Here is a 16377-nt window from a genome sequence, read left to right on the forward strand (position 1 = left end):
ACCCCGCTCCACCCCCGCTCCTCCCGTGGCCACCGCGCACACGTGTCCGCTTCCTGGCGAGCGCTAGTGAGAATGTGCCCAAGAACCGTGCGGGCGGGGGGCTGAGCCCGGGAGCTGCAGAGACGCGAGGGACGGAGGGACGGAGGGAGGGGACGGACGGAGGGAGGGACGGAGGGAGGGGAGGGCTCACCACCCGGCGGCCGCTGCGGCATCCGCCCCGCCGCAAGTTCACTGCCAGGCCAAGGGGTTGGCCACAGGCCTGGGGACCCCCACCCTCCTGTGTAGGTGTCCCAGCTGTCCTTTGTGCACTGGGACAAATTATGCCCCAGGCGCTGCGGCTGCGGGTGCTGCTCCCCACCCCCCACTTATTATTTATCAGGCTGGCGAAAGGCCGGGTGGGTAAGTCACTTGTATTCATTTACGGGAAAAAGGAACCAGGGAAGCTGCACTCTTCTCCCGGGCCACGTGGGGTCTCCCAGTTCCTCTGCCCCAATCTCCCTGTCTCTCCCATTACTTGAAAGGACACCTGGCCAAGACCAAAGGGAAGGGGACACACAGGGTCCATGGTGGATGGATAGCAGGCTGTCCTTCCTGAGCCACACTGGCCCCGTCCCATTCAGCAGAGCACTCTGAGCTTGGGGCCCAAGCCATTGCGGAGCTAACGTTCCCCAGGTGAGGCCCTGCTGGTGGTTACTCAAAGCCAACACTGCTCAGACACCCAAGCCTTGATGCCGGCTGGAGGGCGACATTGCCACGTCCCGTCCCCAACTCCCATCATCTCTCCTGTGTGTCCTGCCAGGGCCAGGGATGCTTATTTCAACTTGGAGGGCTACAGAATTCAAAGGTCAAAGTCTCCTGGGGAGGGGCCTGCTGGGGAGCAGGTGCCCAGCTTGGCAGCAGGCCCATTCCCAAGGGGCCTGTTATGGCTGAGGACCCAGGGCTGTGTTTGTCATGAAGCAATTAAGGCGAGTCCCCTTCCCCAAGGTCTCTATCATAGCATCCACCCCCGCTGGCACCCTCCAGGTGTAGCTGGCTCTCTGGACTTCCAGGAGGTCGGCACATGTTTCCTGAGCTCAAGGCACTGCCTGGCTGAGACTGCTCTTTGAAAAGGCTCCATCTTCTAGGCAGCATCCTACACTGGTCCCAATATCCTTCGGTCCACCTTAGTGAGGCTGACCGGGTCACTCAGGGACAGCAAGGACTCCCAGCTCCATTCCCCATTTGTTCTGCAAAATTGAAACCGGATTTCCTGAACAGGAGCCCCTGGTCACCCTGCCCTTCTCTGTTACATCCTGTAGGTCATCGTCACAGCTCCGGCTGGCTCCAGCCTTGGCCAGGGATGCTGCCAAGGCCAGCACGGTGCTCCCAGGCAGCCACTGCCAGGGTGCAGATTCCTGCTGACCCAAAGCCACCTCTGGGAATAGCTCCTGAGGGTTCACTGGTCAGGGTGGCTGCCTGGCACCCTGTCCCCTCAGGGGCAGGGGCTGGGATAAGCCTGAGGTTTGCACACTGGGTGGCTCAGGAAAACTGCCCAGAGCATATGCCCAAGCCCAGAAATCCTCCGGCAGCCAGCAGCGAGTGGAAGTCAGAGAGATGAGAAGGCTAAAGTGCTGCTGGGGTGGGGGAGGGGTGCTTAGGGACCTGACCCCTGGAAAGGGCCCAGGCTCAGCTGAGCTAAAGCCCCATCACCCCGGGCTGGTAAGGTCTCGGGCAAGATACCCCACAGACTGTCATCCCTGATACAGAGGCCTCCGCCAGCTCTGGGGCTTCCTGAGGCATTCCCAGGCAGAAAAGGGCAGCCTCTGTCCCTGGTCCCTGGCCTGTCTTTGGCAGCTTTTGTCTGCAGAGCCTCTGGTGCCCTGGGGTGGGCGGGTAACCAATACTCACCAGCTGCATGGACAAGGTCAGCAGCTCTCAGAGCCCCTGCCCCTCCTTGGCCAGCAGGTCCTGCCTCCTCCCTTAGAGCCCACTGGGGCGCCCCGGCCCTCTACTCTGTGTCACAGTCATGATCCTGGGCTTGCCATAGTGGTTGTATGGGGCGGAGGCCTCAGTAAAAACAGCCAAGAAGCAGGAGTTGACGGGTGTTTGAGGGCTTACACGACAAGGAAGCTGGTTATCCCTAAAGCACTCAGTACTCAGCTCTGACTGTCCAGGCCTCCGAATCTGAAAGAAGCCCAGGCCTGAACTGCCCACCCCAGCTTTACACACTACTTCTTCTCTAAGAAGCTTGGGCTTGGCAGTGGCCTCCAGAACCCTCTTTGCTTCAAGGTAACTGTGGAAACAGCCCTGGAGGGGCAGGACCTTGCACCTTGCTGCTTGGGGTCTGTGAGAAAGGGACCTCTCAGCTCCCAGGGGCTAGTTTGGCCACTCAGATAACCTGGCAGGAGTGACAGCCACAGTTTCAAGCTAATACACTTCATTCTGCCCCAGGGAGAGACCAAGATTGACAGTGGGGCCAGCCCATGGCCAGACACAGGCTGCCAGACAGCATAGACCTTCACAGCCCGATGGTGGAAGTGCAGCCGGCCTCCTTCAGCGGACACTGGCACCCTCCCTGCCCCTTTCTCGGTGCTTCCTCTATTCACCTCTTGTGCACACGGTCCCCCAAGTGTCCCTCTCCCTTGGTGCCTGGCAAGGTGACCCGGGTGCTGTTCTTACCGTCCAATGACAGCCAGTCGTGCTGGGAAGAAGGGAGTGTGGGCAGAGCCCGAGCTTTGTACTCAAACACCACCGAGTTGGAGATGATCTGGTTGTTGAAGGCAACTTGTAGGGTCACAAGACCAGTGTCATGGGCTAGAAGCGAAAGAAAGAGAGGTCAGGGTGAGGGGCAGTGGGCACCCTGCAGCCTGGTGTACCACACAAGGACCTGGAATGCCCCCTCCGCACTACCTTCCATCAGTTAATGTCCTACTCTCCTTAATCCCAGCCTATGCCCGCTCATTCCTCAAGGCACAAATGCAATGTGTCTTCCTCCGGGAACCTTCTCTGGCGCCCCAGACCCAGCCGGGAGCCCTGTGATCACCCCCACGCCTCTGTATTGGAATTGCCTCTTTGCCCCTCTGCTCCTGGGTGAGGGCAGGGACTGGGTGCTCCGTACAGATTGGCTGATTGAGTGAATGAATGAATGAATGATCCCCTGTCCCCGCCTCGCAGCTGGCTGACTTCTCCCCTTGTCCCATCCATCCTGGCCGGGGCTGGGGTGCAATACTGGCTTTGGGCTTCTTAGTGCTTATTTCTGTTTTGCCTTTTCCTCCAGCTTGTCCTGACTCAACGTGTCATCCACGCCTCGCAGCTGGCTGACTTCTCCCCTTGTCCCATCCATCCTGGCCGGGGCTGGGGTGCAACACTGGCTTTGGGCTTCTTAGTGCTTATTTCTGTTTTGCCTTTTCCTCCAGCTTGTCCTGACTCAACGTGGCATCCCACATACTTTTTGAAGTTCTTCTGCCTCCTTGATGAAAGCAAGAGCTGTGGCTGTGCCTGTTACTCTGGTCCTGGTGCTGAGCCAGGGACGCTGCCTCCCCCGTGTGTGGACAGTAAGCTTTGGGAAGGCAGGGCCCTTGTGGGTCTCTTCAACTGCTCTGTATTTGTTCAATGAACGGATGAGACGTTGTCATTGTCAGCAAGAGGAAAGCTGGCCTGTGGTGAAGACCACTTCATTTCTGGGGTGAGGCAGCTGCTCCGTGGCTTCTGTCGATACCTTGGGGGCTGGCCCGTGGCCCCCAGAGATGGGCTGTGGGCAAAGGTGGAAGTGCAGGCTGCCCACTCTGCCAGGCCTCATCCCCTGGTAGATGTCAGGTTTATGTGCTCTCTGCCTTGATCTTCTGGAACACCAGCTGCCGATACCCAGGGCCTCCCCACAATGGATTTCCAGGGAGGACACACACGGGGATCGTGTTACTGTTTGGGCTCTTGGTTTTCAGAAGCTTACAGCCTGAGGAAGCTGTCCAAGTCAGCTGCTCCCTGGGACAGAGCAAAGCTCCGGCTTTCCTTGGAGACCTCTGAGGCAGATCCCACTTCTGATGGGAAAACCCATTCATTGACCCGTGGCCTCTGTCCCTCCTGGATTAAGGCAGTGACCCTCTTGTCATTGTCCCAGAACAGGTCTTTACTCGTCACTGCCCAAGGCTGACCGGTGGGTTCCCCCTCTGCTTTCCACTCTGGCTTGGTCCCTTAGATCCAGGCCACAAGCTGAACCAACAGGCTCCATGGTGGCAGTCACATAGGTTGTGCCAAGGTGCCTGGGCAGGGACCCCCAGCTAAGTCCAGAATCTCCCATGGCCCTGACAGTGTCCCTGGGCAGATCTCCAAGCCTGTGGTCACACGCCTGCCCTGATTTGCCTGGTTTAACAACAGGAAGGAAGGGCAGTGGCACTCACGCCCTGTCTGAGTGGGCTCAGCTCTGCTCCTCTAGCAAGCTCCTCGGCCAGCCCCTGGGGAGCTCAAGGCTTCCCTGGTCCCAGATGTCCCGGCTGGAGGGCCTCCTCAGCTACTGCTCCCCTTCCCCCGTCTCCTGGCATTTGCACAGCCCGCAGCGTTGCGGGAATGGTGGCAGACCCCAAGGCATTCCTTCCGTCCCCAGAGAGACTGGGTCCCCGCCCAGCAGCCCGGCTCGTGCAGGCCCATGGCCCAGGAGGCTTCCCTGACTCCTTTGTCCCCTTCCCCTCCTTCAGTCCATCAGCGAGTCCTGGGTCCATCCACTTCTCTCCATCTCCACTGCTGCTGCTGGGGTCCCTTCCTCCTCACAATCCATCCTCTCACTCACCTGGAATCATCTCGTGAAGACATAATTTAGATCAAGCCACTCCTCTGCTTAAAACTAACAGCTTCCCATTGCCAGGAAGATCAAACCAAACTCCTTCCCGTGACTTAGAAGGGTGGACGTGATTTGGTTTTGGTCTTTGCCGTCTTCCCCAACCTCACATTGTTCAGCGCCCACCCCGCCTCCCCCCACTGATCACTCTGCAGCCAGCCCCCTTCCTGCCTCAGGGCCTTTGCACTCCTTTGCCCTCTGCCTGGATGCCTGCGAGAGGCGTCCCTCGCCAGTGTATCAGAAGGAACCTCCCGCGTCCCAAACCGCTTTGTCGCCTTACGTATTCTACTGTTGTGAAAGAGTTATCTCGGTGACTGGTTTGTTTCCTCGTTTGTTTTCAGTCTCCCTGCAGGAGCGCTGGGACCCGGTCTGTCTGCATCTGTACGCCTGGTGCCACTTCTGTGCCCGGCATGTGGTGGCCACTCAGTAACCGTTTGCTGAGTGAATTCCTTCAAAAGGCACTTGTTCACCTCATGTGAGTTTCATCGTTTGCCTTTGGGACCTCCCAGGGCTCCAGCGTGGAGCTGTCTGGCCAGCAGAGTCTTCTTGGTGGAGTCCTCTATCTTCTGCTCCACGCAGGCTGCCTCGTTCCCCACGGCTTCACCTTAGCTCAGGGCCCTGACTCAGATGACTCTCTCCTGACCCTGGAGTAGATGACCGAGTCTGTGCCTGCACGTCTCCTGCTGCCGGGGATGGTGTGGGAGCTGCCCGGGCACAAAAATCTCTGCTCTTGGCCAAGGTTGAGTCACCTCACCCGTTCTGCTTGGGCAGCTGTGTCAGGCCAGCAGGCAGTGGCCACTTGCGCCTCCTGTGGCCGGTCCTCCCAATCATTCCCAGCCCCTATGGTGGCCTGGCTTGTGCTCACAGGCCTGTGAGCTCTTCTTTCTGATGAGGCCGCTCTGGTTCTGGCTTCAGGTGTTTATCCTTTGAGCTCAGCCCCAGCTTCCCCGGGGAGACCCAGAGATGAGGTCCTCAAGCAGCCCATGTCGTCCCCCAGGGCCGTGGTTGTTGGCATGGCCAGTTCCTCCCTGGCCGGAGCACTCCTGGAGTCGGGGCCTGGTTAGGGGTTGGGTCGTACTCTTTGCTCCATTTCAGGCACCTCCCCAGTGCAGGGCAAGCAGGAGACACTCAAAAACCAGTTGGCAAATGAGAAAATGAATGAATACACGCAGAGCTATCTTATAGGGTGACATTTCAGTTTGGGCTTCAAAACAGAGATGTCCAAAGGGGACCCCTTTGTGGGGTAGCTGTAAAACAGAATGGTTCTCTAGCAGTGGGGCTCAGCTCTCAGTCTGCCCTGAGCCTTGTGGTCTGAGACACATTACGTCTAACACAATGAGCCTGAATGATGGGGGAGCTGGTGGCCTGGGCAGCAATTCTGTCTGCAAGCTCTGGGGACCAGAATTGCCTGCCAAGACTTGAACAGCCCTGGTATCCACTCCACATTTCCCCTTGGGAAAGCAAGAGTGAAGGCCTCATGAATGGGACACCTTCATGAACTGAGCACCTGAGCCAGGTGCTTCATGAACCTCCCATTTAACGCTCTCGCCCCTCTGGCAGGCAGATCTTACAAATGTAGAAACTGAGGCCCAGAGAGGTCAGCCCCTGAGCTAGTCACTTGATGGTATCTGGCTGATTTGGGGTGGACCAGGTGTGACTGACTCCAAACCCCAGGGTTCTCCAGGTCCTGCCCTGGGACATCATCCAGAGGACACTTAAAGGTCAGTCTGCTGCCTTTTTTTTTTCTTCTTCTTGTCGGGGTCAGATGACTGAGGACAGGCTAGGTCTGGGTCTGCAGACGGGCATCAGCCAGGTATAGGAAGTGGCATCTATTTATAGGCCAGGTGCGTCCCATTCCAGCAGCAGGTGACAAGTGGACGGTTTAGTAACATGTTGCCCTCCCCCTCTCCCCGCTGGTGGGGGGCTGCATTTGCAGCTGTGACAGGCTGACCCAGCCCACACTGGCATCCAGGCTGGCTGTGCTCCAGGCTGAGCAGGGCTGCTGGGAGCAGAGGGGGCCGGTGGCCCCCCTGGGACCAGGCCAGCAGTTGTGGCGGCAGGGCCGGCAGGGGAGGCCACCACGGGCACCAGCCCTGGCTCCCTGCGATGTTTGTGGTGAAGGAGGGTGCTGGGCTCAGCAGAGGCTGAGATGTGAGACCACCCCCGAACACAAGCCTTCTGCTCTGGTGGGCTACAAGAGAAGACTGAGAGACAGAAGAGGAAGAATGTGCATGGTAGGCTCGCAGCCCCCGGCTGGGGGGACGGTGAAGGGGGATGCAGACAGTGGGCAGCCAGGGCTCAAGTGGGACCACCCCAGGGGGCATCTGGGAGACCCCTGCCGGCCTACCCAGCGCCGGCCAGCTCTGCTCCTGCCTCTGCTTCTCCTCCCCATGCCGAGCCCTCTTCACGGAGCCTTCTGCTCTCCTTTTGGAGGCTCAATGGCTTCAGATAACATGGGGTGGGTCCCTCTGCCCTTAGCCACCTCTATCTCCATGTCCTCCGTGTCCTGTTCATTGTCTGGGCTAGCCAGACTGGCCAGCCCTAGAGCTAACGAGGCATGAAATGTGTGATCCAAGGGGTCCTCCCAACACCAGCCCAGGGACAGAAAACTCGAGCTCTAGAAACTGACTCCAGACTCCCAGAGACGCATTCATTCCTTCACAAATATTGATCCTCCTCTAGTGACATGCCAGGCATTTTGCTAGCCCTGGGGACACAATGGTGACCAAGAAAGACACAGTCCCTGCCCTCATGTAGTGGACAGGCCAGTGGGGAGGTAGTGATGGCGAGAGGTCTGGGACAAGTTGAACAGACAGGGACACCACGCTCAGTAGATGATGATGAAGCCCTGGGGCAAGGGAGGGGGACAGTCAGAGCCAAAAGGGACAGCACTGAGGGGCTCCTGGTTGGGTTTTTTGGGGGTGTCATTGAGCCTCTAAAGCTGGAAGCAAATGATGTGCATGTGCCTTTTTCTGGGCAGAGGGCAGATGGCTTAAATTCTCAGAGAGGTTTGAGCCGATTATTCTTAGTTTGATGCCCCTCATCGCGTCCCCTGCCAGGCTTTCTCCATCCTTCCATGACCTGCGCTGTGCCTGGGGGCTGCATCGCCTGGGCTCTCTTGGCTTGTGGTTGGCTTGGGCTGTGGAGGCACGGGCAGGAGAGAGGCCTGCCCTGCTGCAGAGGTGGCCTCTGGCCCCACACGCAGCTCCTGCCAGGGCCCCTCTGCCCTGCCAGGCTCTCACCAGCCCTAGTAACCTCAGGTCGAGGGTGGAAACAGCTTCCTGCTGTGGCCACTCCTGGGTATGTCACCCAGCTTATTCACTCTCTAAAGAGTCCCTCACCATGTTCTATTCAAAATCCTACTCGAGCATGCTTTGTGTCCCTGTCGGATATGGGGCCCATGAGCCTAAACACATGACATTATAGTCGACTATCTGGGACCCATGTCTTCACAGCTGAGGAAACCAAGGTCCAGAGTAATGACATGACTTGCTCAAGGCCATCCCAAGGCTGACTGCAAGGCCAGTGCTCCTGAGGCCCCCGCACCCTCGGCCGGCCAGGCAGGTGGCCTTCTCACCTGGACAGTAGCAGCGCAGCACCCCGGGCTGAATCAGGGACGCAGGCACTGAGATCTGGTCGAACAGGCAGCTGTAGTTGTTGCTGGCTTCTTGCCACGGGCCCGTGATGAGGACCTTCACTCCTCCCTGGGGGGCACAGAGAGATGCGGCGATGGAGTGAGAGCTACAGGGGTGGCAGTGCCAGGAAGGTCCCCATGACTGTGTCACTCAGTTGGGGCCTGCACCCCTCCTCCACATACTGGTTAAACATGCAGATTCCCAGGCCCTCACCCCAGGGGAGCCAGTAAGCCCTGACTTTTGAGAACCACTGCTCCAGGACTCCAGCAGGAAGAGGGGCCTGTAGTGCTTCTGCCCTATGTCCCCCGTGGCCTTCCTCAGCTGGCATCTTTCAAGGGGGAGCTGCTGGCAGTTCTGACCCCTGATCCTTTCCTGCATAACTTGCAGATCCAGGCAGAAGGGAGCACAGAGCTTTCCAGATCTTTCCAGCTGCGATGCACCTGAGAACTGGCCAGGAGGGAGGGAGGGGATGTAGTGTCATTCCCTTGTGGACACTTTGAGGGACGGATCTTAGCATCATCTCAGGGACCAGAAGTTCTTGTGGGGCATTGAGGAGACACCCAGGATCTCCAGGGTATGGAGATCGCAAGGGGAGGGGGCCCAGAAAAGCAGGGGATAAAGAGCACGCTGAAAAAGAGTGGAAACTGAAAAGCAGGGGAGAAGGGGCCAGAGTTGGAAAGGCTCAGAGATTGCCCTGGGAGCCGAGAGTGTGGGGCTCACAGAGTGTGGGGCTCAGAGCTGGGGGTTGGGGACAGGGTGGGGACTGAGCATCCAGTCTCCCTGATCCTGTGCTGCACCATCGAGGGGAGGGCCCTTGCGTCCGTGCCCTGCCCATGCAGCTGGATGGGGCCCCTGAGCGAGGCGCATGAACCCCACACGCAGGCCCTGACCATGCAGCCAGGCTGGGAGGGGCCTGTGGTGACCTTCCTTAGCTCCAGGGAGAAGACCCTGCCCCCGGGGCCCCCTTCGCCCCACCCCCCACCGCAAGGCACCCAAGGGCAGAGACCTCCCTGACCTCCTGCTCAGACCAGCCTGGGTGCCGCAGAGCGAGGGCGGCTGCCTCCCGGGCTGCCCTGTTTCCTGCTTGGTGATTAATAGCACCTCTCACTCTCTATGGAGTCCCCGGGGTCCCCTACTTACGGCTCAGCTGGGAAGAGGGGCTGCTCTCTCCGACTAGAGGGAGGCTGTCCCCGGGGATGCAGAGGGTGGGGGTGCCGGCCCTTCTGGCTGTCCTGGCTAACCTTGGGTGGACCCACCCCAGAGGCTCCATCCACCCCACCCCCAAACCAGTAAACACCTTTCCCTGCAGGGGGGCGGACAGCTGCGCAGGCCAGGGCAGAGAGTGCCACCTAGTGTCCAGGATGGAGAATGCCGAAAGGCCCTTCTTGAGGCTGGGGAGGTGGAGGGCAAGTGGGGAGCTGCGGCCTGAGCCCTCTTTTCCATACCACTCCAGGTTGGGGAGACCAGACCCAAGGCTTCCCCCGCTGCCCCGTGCCAGCGAGACCTCTCCTGTCCAGCCCCTCATTCGTGCTTGGCCTGTCCTTGGCACTGGTCCATCCCGGCCCTGGGGCTTACTCCCAAGGCTCCACTCAATGTTTCTGGAACCCGAGCCTGGCCCAGGGCTGGCCTCAGGCATCAGGTGCAGGAGTGGGTATTTGCAGGGGTGAGGTGGGGGTGGGTCTGTCACGGCCAAGCACAGAAGAGAGGCTGCCACCACGGAAGGGGCTCTTCCAGGCTGGAAGGTGCTCCCTCTGACCTCGTAGATGGGCCTTCCTCTGAGCTGGGATGGTTTGGAGAGGTTACTCTAGTGCGGCAACCACGTTTTGGGGACAGTGGAGAGAGCTCAGGACCGGGAGCTGAAAGCAGGAGGCCTGCCCCTGCCCCTCAGTAGCCGTGTGTCCTCGGGCAAGTGGCCCAACCTCTCTGGGTGGCATCTGATCTCTAGGGGCCCTTCTGGTCCTAACACGTCTTTGTTCATAGGGAGATATGGAGCTCTGTCAAAGTGGCTGGGTGGGGGATGGGGGCCTGGCTGGCATGTGTGCCAGGTGGACAGGTGGATCCTGACTTTGGGATGTCCGGAAGCTCAGGGTAAAATGCTCCCTGGATCCTGGGAAGTATAAGAGCAGTGGCTTCAAAAGGCCACAGACATTCACCATGTGAGAAAAAAGGAAGAAATAATAACCCCAATCAGCAGCTGCTAGCGTGAAGCTGGGGTTGCCACGGGGAACAAAGAACTGCAGAAATTACTGGAGAACATTAGGACCTTCTCCATGGGAACCGCCGCAGGACGGCTCAGCATCCATCAGTTCAGGGGACGGTTCCCATGGCAACAGCTTGCCTAGCTGCGCTGAATCGGCTGTGCCCCACGGGTGCCTGGTGGCTCTAATTGCAGCCTCTTCTGCCTGGTGCAGGAGGAGCAGCAGTGGCAGGAGATGACGTAGGAGGGTTTGGGGGCTGGGGAGGGAGCAGCAGATGCCATCTGAGGTCTCCGTCTTGGGAGTCCTGAGATGATGGGCCCAGGGGGGTGTGTGTGTGTGTGTGTGTGTGTGCGCGTGCGTGCATGTGCGTGTGTGCTGGTAACCAGCTGTGGCTGGAGGTGAAGAGGTGGACAGAACGCAGGAGAAATGGGAGCGGCTCTGTGGGAGGGAGGGACACTCAGAGAAGAGACAGCAAGACGGCCCCCGGCCACAGCATTCCCAAGTGGCTGCCTGGGAACCCCCAGGCTCAGTGGGGTGCTGAGGAGCCATTTAGCCTGACCCCATATTTGCAGACTAGGAAGCAAGGTCTGGCCTACGTGCCTTGCCGCAGAGCCCTCCCTGAGAGCAGCAGAGCCTGGCAGGAGGGGCTCCTGCTGCAATGGGTGTGCAAACGGGAGTGGAGGGTCAGGAGAGAAGGTGCTGTCTCCTGCAGAACCGAGTACGCTGGGTCCCCTGTTCTTGCCCTGGGGACAGTGGCCTGGGTGGGAGTAGGACAGCAAGGAGGAAGTGGCTGGTCAGAGCTGCAGGGGCCTGCCCAGCTGGGTGGTGCCCATGCATTTTCCAAATCAAGTTGAATTCTCTCTGCTTTTGTTTCTGGGAAGCAAAGACATCTGGAAATCGGGGGTTGGGCGCTCCCCCACTAAGGCCGCGCAGACTGCTGTCGCTTTCCTGTTCCTGGGCCGCCCTCGCGTGGTGAGCCTCTGAACTGACTTTCTCCAAGATACAGTTTAGGACCCGCAGGCCAGTAAAGATGGGAGGGAGGCAGGCCTGCTAATGTCTCCCTTGCTAGTGCCCGCCAGGCCCAAGGATGCCGGAGTGCTGGCCTGGACCCGGTCCAGGGACCTGTGCTCACATGCCAAGGCTTAGTGGAAAAGGGCGTCCTCCTCCCACCTCTGGTTTCCTGCAGGACTCAGGCTCCAGGGAGCCTCTAAATGTCCTGAGGGCCAAATTTCCCAGGTCCTAGGATTTGGAGTGCCTTGAGGCCACTCCCTCTCAGCTACTTACAGATAAGGAAACTGAGGCCCAGAGAGCCAGGTCTCTAAGAGTCAGAAACAGAGACAGCTCCACCTCCCAGCTCTGACCTCCCTGCTACCCCCAATCCTAGCCTGCCCTCCCTATTCCTGCTAATTGCTTTCTTAAGTCCCGTGGGAATAAGGTACCCAGATGGCCTTTGTGGGGGGAGGGACATGGTGGGTACTGAGCTCAGTGTCCCTGAGAAGAGCAGGGGGTCAGAGATGGGGTCACACCAAGCCACACCAAGAGGAGGCCCAGTTGGATCTTTCTGGGCTCTTACTAGTGGGGGTGGGACCAAGTGGCCGTGGACTGAAGAGGTGGGTGCTGCTCTGGGCACCTCCCTCAGCTGGTCCTCCCAGCAGCCCACTGAGGCGTTATTGCTCTGCCTTTAAAGACGGGAAGGACGGCTGCCTTGCCCGAGGTCACCAGATAGTAAGTGCGGAGCCAGGATTTGAATCCAGACCGCCTGGCCCCAGCCCCATGCTCATAACCAGATACCCATGGCAACCCATGGCAGCTGCCTCTGATTTTCACAAGCATGCTGCACACAGACACACAGTGTAGGGCAGCCACTGGTCTGTCTAGACACCTGCCTTATGTCCAGGCTGCTCCTGTCCTGAGGCTGGGCCACTTCCTGGGCTGAGGTGGTATGTTTCTGAGAGCTGGGGCATTTGTGCACAGATGTTCTTATCTTGGCTTTGCCAGAGAGAAGGGGGAGAGGAAGTATGAGACCCCCCTCTGTGTTCCTGGGCAGCAGCCCCCACCCTGGGGTCTGGGGAACGTGTCAGTGGACCCGAGGGAGCCGTGGGCAGCCGTGTCTCAGGGAGGAAGTGTCTGATCCAGCTCACAGTGGCCATGCTACTCCCTGCGTGCCTGGCAGACAGGCTGACGAGGAGTCAGGGAGCATGTCCCTGGGTGTGGTGAGGTGTTTAGGGACAGCTCAGACCTCTCTGCCTCCTTCCTATGCTATTCTACTTTAGCGAAAAAGCAAAGGTTCCTCCTTAAACACTCGTGCTCCTGAGGCAAGACCTGGACTTTCCTGCGGTCCTGTTCGTGGGAGCAGCGGTTCTGGAAGTCAGTTCCCTGGGAACCAAGGCAGCCCGGGTGGGAGGCGGGGGTGGGAAGCCACAGATTGGAATCCTGGGTCATATGACATGTCTTTGCTTTTGCAGACATCCAGGTTTACTTGAAAGAATCTCGAGGATGATATTTGGGAATTGTGCCCTCCCTTTCAATTTTGATGAGAGGTTTTTTGTTTGGTTTAGTGAAGCAAACCAAGAGTGATGGACATGGATGGTCTATGGCGGTGATTTCTGGGTGATTTTTTTTAGCAGCTCTAGGACCTTTTCCAAAACATAAAAATAATAAAAAAGAGCAAAGCAAAACATAGGTGGACTCAACATATAAGCCAGGAATCAGCAGACTGTCCCGGCCGCAGCTGGGAGGGGTGCTTTCCCTCCCAGGACACCCCCGACTTCACGGCTACTTGCTCCAGGAAGTTTGAGAACCGCTGTTGAGAGAGCAGGTGTTTCAAGGGCCATGGGGACAAGGAGGGGAAGGCTTTGTCTTTATGGTCTCCAGAGCTTCATCTGAAGGGCAGCCACATGCAAATGAGCCTCCCTTAGCTGCGTGATGGCGCATGGGCAGGTGACGCAGGGGTGAGGTGGGGAGGTGACGGTGGCAGCGGCAGCTTACCTCTGGGTAAGACCACTCTGGGGAGTAGTCGGTCACCATGAACATCCGTCCACTCTGCTGCAGCATCCCCAGGGTGCCCTGGGCTGAGGCGGCCGAGACCACCTCGGCGACGTGCATGTAGGCCATGGTGCCGGCCCCGCCCTCGGCACTACTCAGCTGCAGGCTGCCCTGCTGGGGGCTGCAGCAGGGAATGCACATCTCCGCCTGGGTGAAGGGCGCACGGGCCCCGTCTTCTGACTGCGAGAGCCCCGCGCTGTCCCCCGACACCAGCTGGTGCCCGTAGATGGTGCCACTGCCCCCCTCCACGGAGATGAAGTCGTTGATCAGGTCGGAGAACTGGTTGCTAAAGGAGATGTCAAAGTGGTCCAGGCTGAGCTCCATGTTGGAAGCATTGCCAAGGCTGGGCTGGGCCACCGGGTACAGCCCCTGCACCACGTTGCCCGGGAGGATGGGGACGCCGCCAGCACTGCGGATCACCCCATTGGTCTCGGGCTGCAGGTAGTGCTCGGAGCTACAGGCCTGCAGCTCCCCAGACTTGAGGAGGACCTCGCCCCCTTCGGCTGCCTGCGAGGTCTCCATGGTGACCTCCCCTTCTGCTGTCATGGCCTGGAAGTTGGCCTGGAACTGCATGAGGTGGAGGGAGGAAGTGGACTCTATCCGCGTCTCCACGTGGCCGCTGCAAGAGCTGGTCTGGGACGAGGCCTCCGTTTTCACTGTGGGCATCACAAAGGTGCCCCCAGAGTCACTCAGGCTGCTATGGGCATTCTGCTCGATGGGGAGGGGTTTGCTGGCGTCCTGCAGGAAGAAGCTAGGGGAGGGGGTCTGGTGGATGTGGGGGCTGTGGCCCGTCTGGCTGAAGCTGGACGTGTAGTCCTTGTTGGAGTCTATGGCACTGAAGTCCATCTGCTCCAGGGTGGTGCTGGGACTCAAGCCGCCGCCCGAGGGCAGGAGGCTGGAGCCGGCGGTCAGGGTGAGGGAGCTGGACGCCGCGGCGGCCGCTGCGGAGGTGGCGTACGCTTCTTTGGCCATCTGCTGCTCGAAAGAGGTGTCCTCGGTCTTGATCTCCTTGGCGAGGACGGTGGTGAAGCTGAAGCTCCTCTCGACGGGCGGCGAGTGCCGGATGTTGGTGCCGCCCATCTCGGCTTTCAGGCCTCCGCCCCCGTACGTCTGGCCCTGCTTTGGGTTATTGAGGAAACAGTCGGGGTCAAAGTTCATGGCGGTTTCTGGAATCTTCCGGCCACCGTCAAGGGTGGTGGAGAGGACCAGCTCTTCAGACACATTGGCGGGCAGCATCGACAGGCTTTCCGAGCTGCTCGTGGTGGGGAAGGCGAACTTGTGGCCGTCGGAACTCACGGCCAGGACCAGGCCCTGAGAGGCGTCGGGTGACAGGAGGTGGTGGTTGGGGCCGGCGGTGGGGGACATGGTGTACACGGCCTCGTTGGTGACCTCGGACATGAACACCGTGGCGCTTTGGGACAAGCTCCCCATCACGGAGGCCACCGCCATGCTGGACACACCGGTGACCACTGGGCTGTCCACCATGTCCGGGTCGCTGTTGAGCCCGCTGCTGATGGACACGGGGGAGCTCTGGGTGGTGTCGGGGACCTCGACCTGGTTGGTGGAGGACACCTCGGTGCTGCTCTGGTGCAGCAGCGCGGGCTTGGCCACCTTGCCATTCCGCTTCTCGCGGCTCGAGCCCTTGCTGTGGCTGTGCTCGTGCTTGCCCTCGGACACGTCGTTGTGCTGCACCTCCGAGTGGCTCCCGTACCCCCCTGTCCGCGGCTCCACCTTCGGTGAGATGATCCGGTGTTTGGCACTGTTACACTTGTGGTGCACGCTGCTGCCTGCTCCTGCGGAGGTCAGAGCACAACACGCACACGCGTGGGGAGAGAGTCAGAGCGGGGACGGCGGGGACCCTGCCCCTGAGCAGCTGGGGCCTCTGGCAGGCCACAGACCCCACCTCTTGGACCCTCAGGGTCTCGGGCCCACTCACACAAGCCCCAGAGCTCTCCCAGGCCCCACGTGACCATCCTGCAAAGACCAGGGGGGTTTTATTGTCCATGCTCTCTTTGTATAGTAACAGGAGCATCCCAGCACGTGGGAGGGCGGGAAGAAGGTGGAGAGACGCTGCCAGTCAGGACGGTCCTGCTGCCATGATAGACTGGCACCACTCACCTGGAGGAGGGGATGGTGGCCAGGTCCCTCCTCCCCCCTCGGCTTCCCACGACTGTTTTAGGAAGCCCCTGTCTTTTACGTGCTCCAATAAGAAGTGACCCCTTGGGACTGGAAGCCAGAGGTCCACAGGAGTCCTGCTACCATGATAGACTGGCACCACTCACCTGGAGGAGGGGATGGTGGCCAGGTCCCTCCTCCCCCCTCGGCTTCCCACGACTGTTTTAGGAAGCCCCTGTCTTTTACGTGCTCCAATAAGAAGTGACCCCTTGGGACTGGAAGCCAGAGGTCGACAGGGGGAGGTGGAGAGGATGCACCAAAGAGGGTCCCGCACCCTGCCCCAGAGGCAGAAGCGGTCCTGCTGCCATGATAGACTGGCACCACTCACCTGGAGGAGGGGATGGTGGCCAGGTCCCTCCTCCCCCCTCGGCTTCCCACGACTGTTTCAGGAAGCCCCTGTCTTTTACGTGCTCCAATAAGAAGTGACCCCTTGGGACTGGAAGCCAGAGGTCCACAGGGGGAGGTGGAGAGGATGCACCAAAGAGGGTCCCGCACCCTGCCCCAGAGGCAGAAG

At 59.5% G+C, this 16377-nt stretch overlaps 1 protein-coding gene across 1 annotated transcript in view; it reads right to left on the reverse strand.

The window, feature by feature from the left end:
• LOC103588554 (calmodulin-binding transcription activator 1) overlaps positions 1–16377 on the reverse strand; it is a 284950-nt gene that overhangs the window by 75164 nt on the left and 193409 nt on the right. The window contains exons 5-7 of the mRNA XM_008570265.1: positions 13632–15481; positions 8388–8514; positions 2659–2793 (exon numbers count right to left, since the gene is read on the reverse strand). Coding sequence (XP_008568487.1) covers positions 2659–2793; positions 8388–8514; positions 13632–15481 — 2112 coding nt within the window. The remainder of the gene's footprint in view (positions 1–2658; positions 2794–8387; positions 8515–13631; positions 15482–16377) is intronic.

This window comes from Galeopterus variegatus, unplaced genomic scaffold (assembly GCF_000696425.1).
Source record: "Galeopterus variegatus unplaced genomic scaffold, G_variegatus-3.0.2 Scaffold585, whole genome shotgun sequence".
Lineage (NCBI taxonomy): Eukaryota > Metazoa > Chordata > Mammalia > Dermoptera > Cynocephalidae > Galeopterus > Galeopterus variegatus.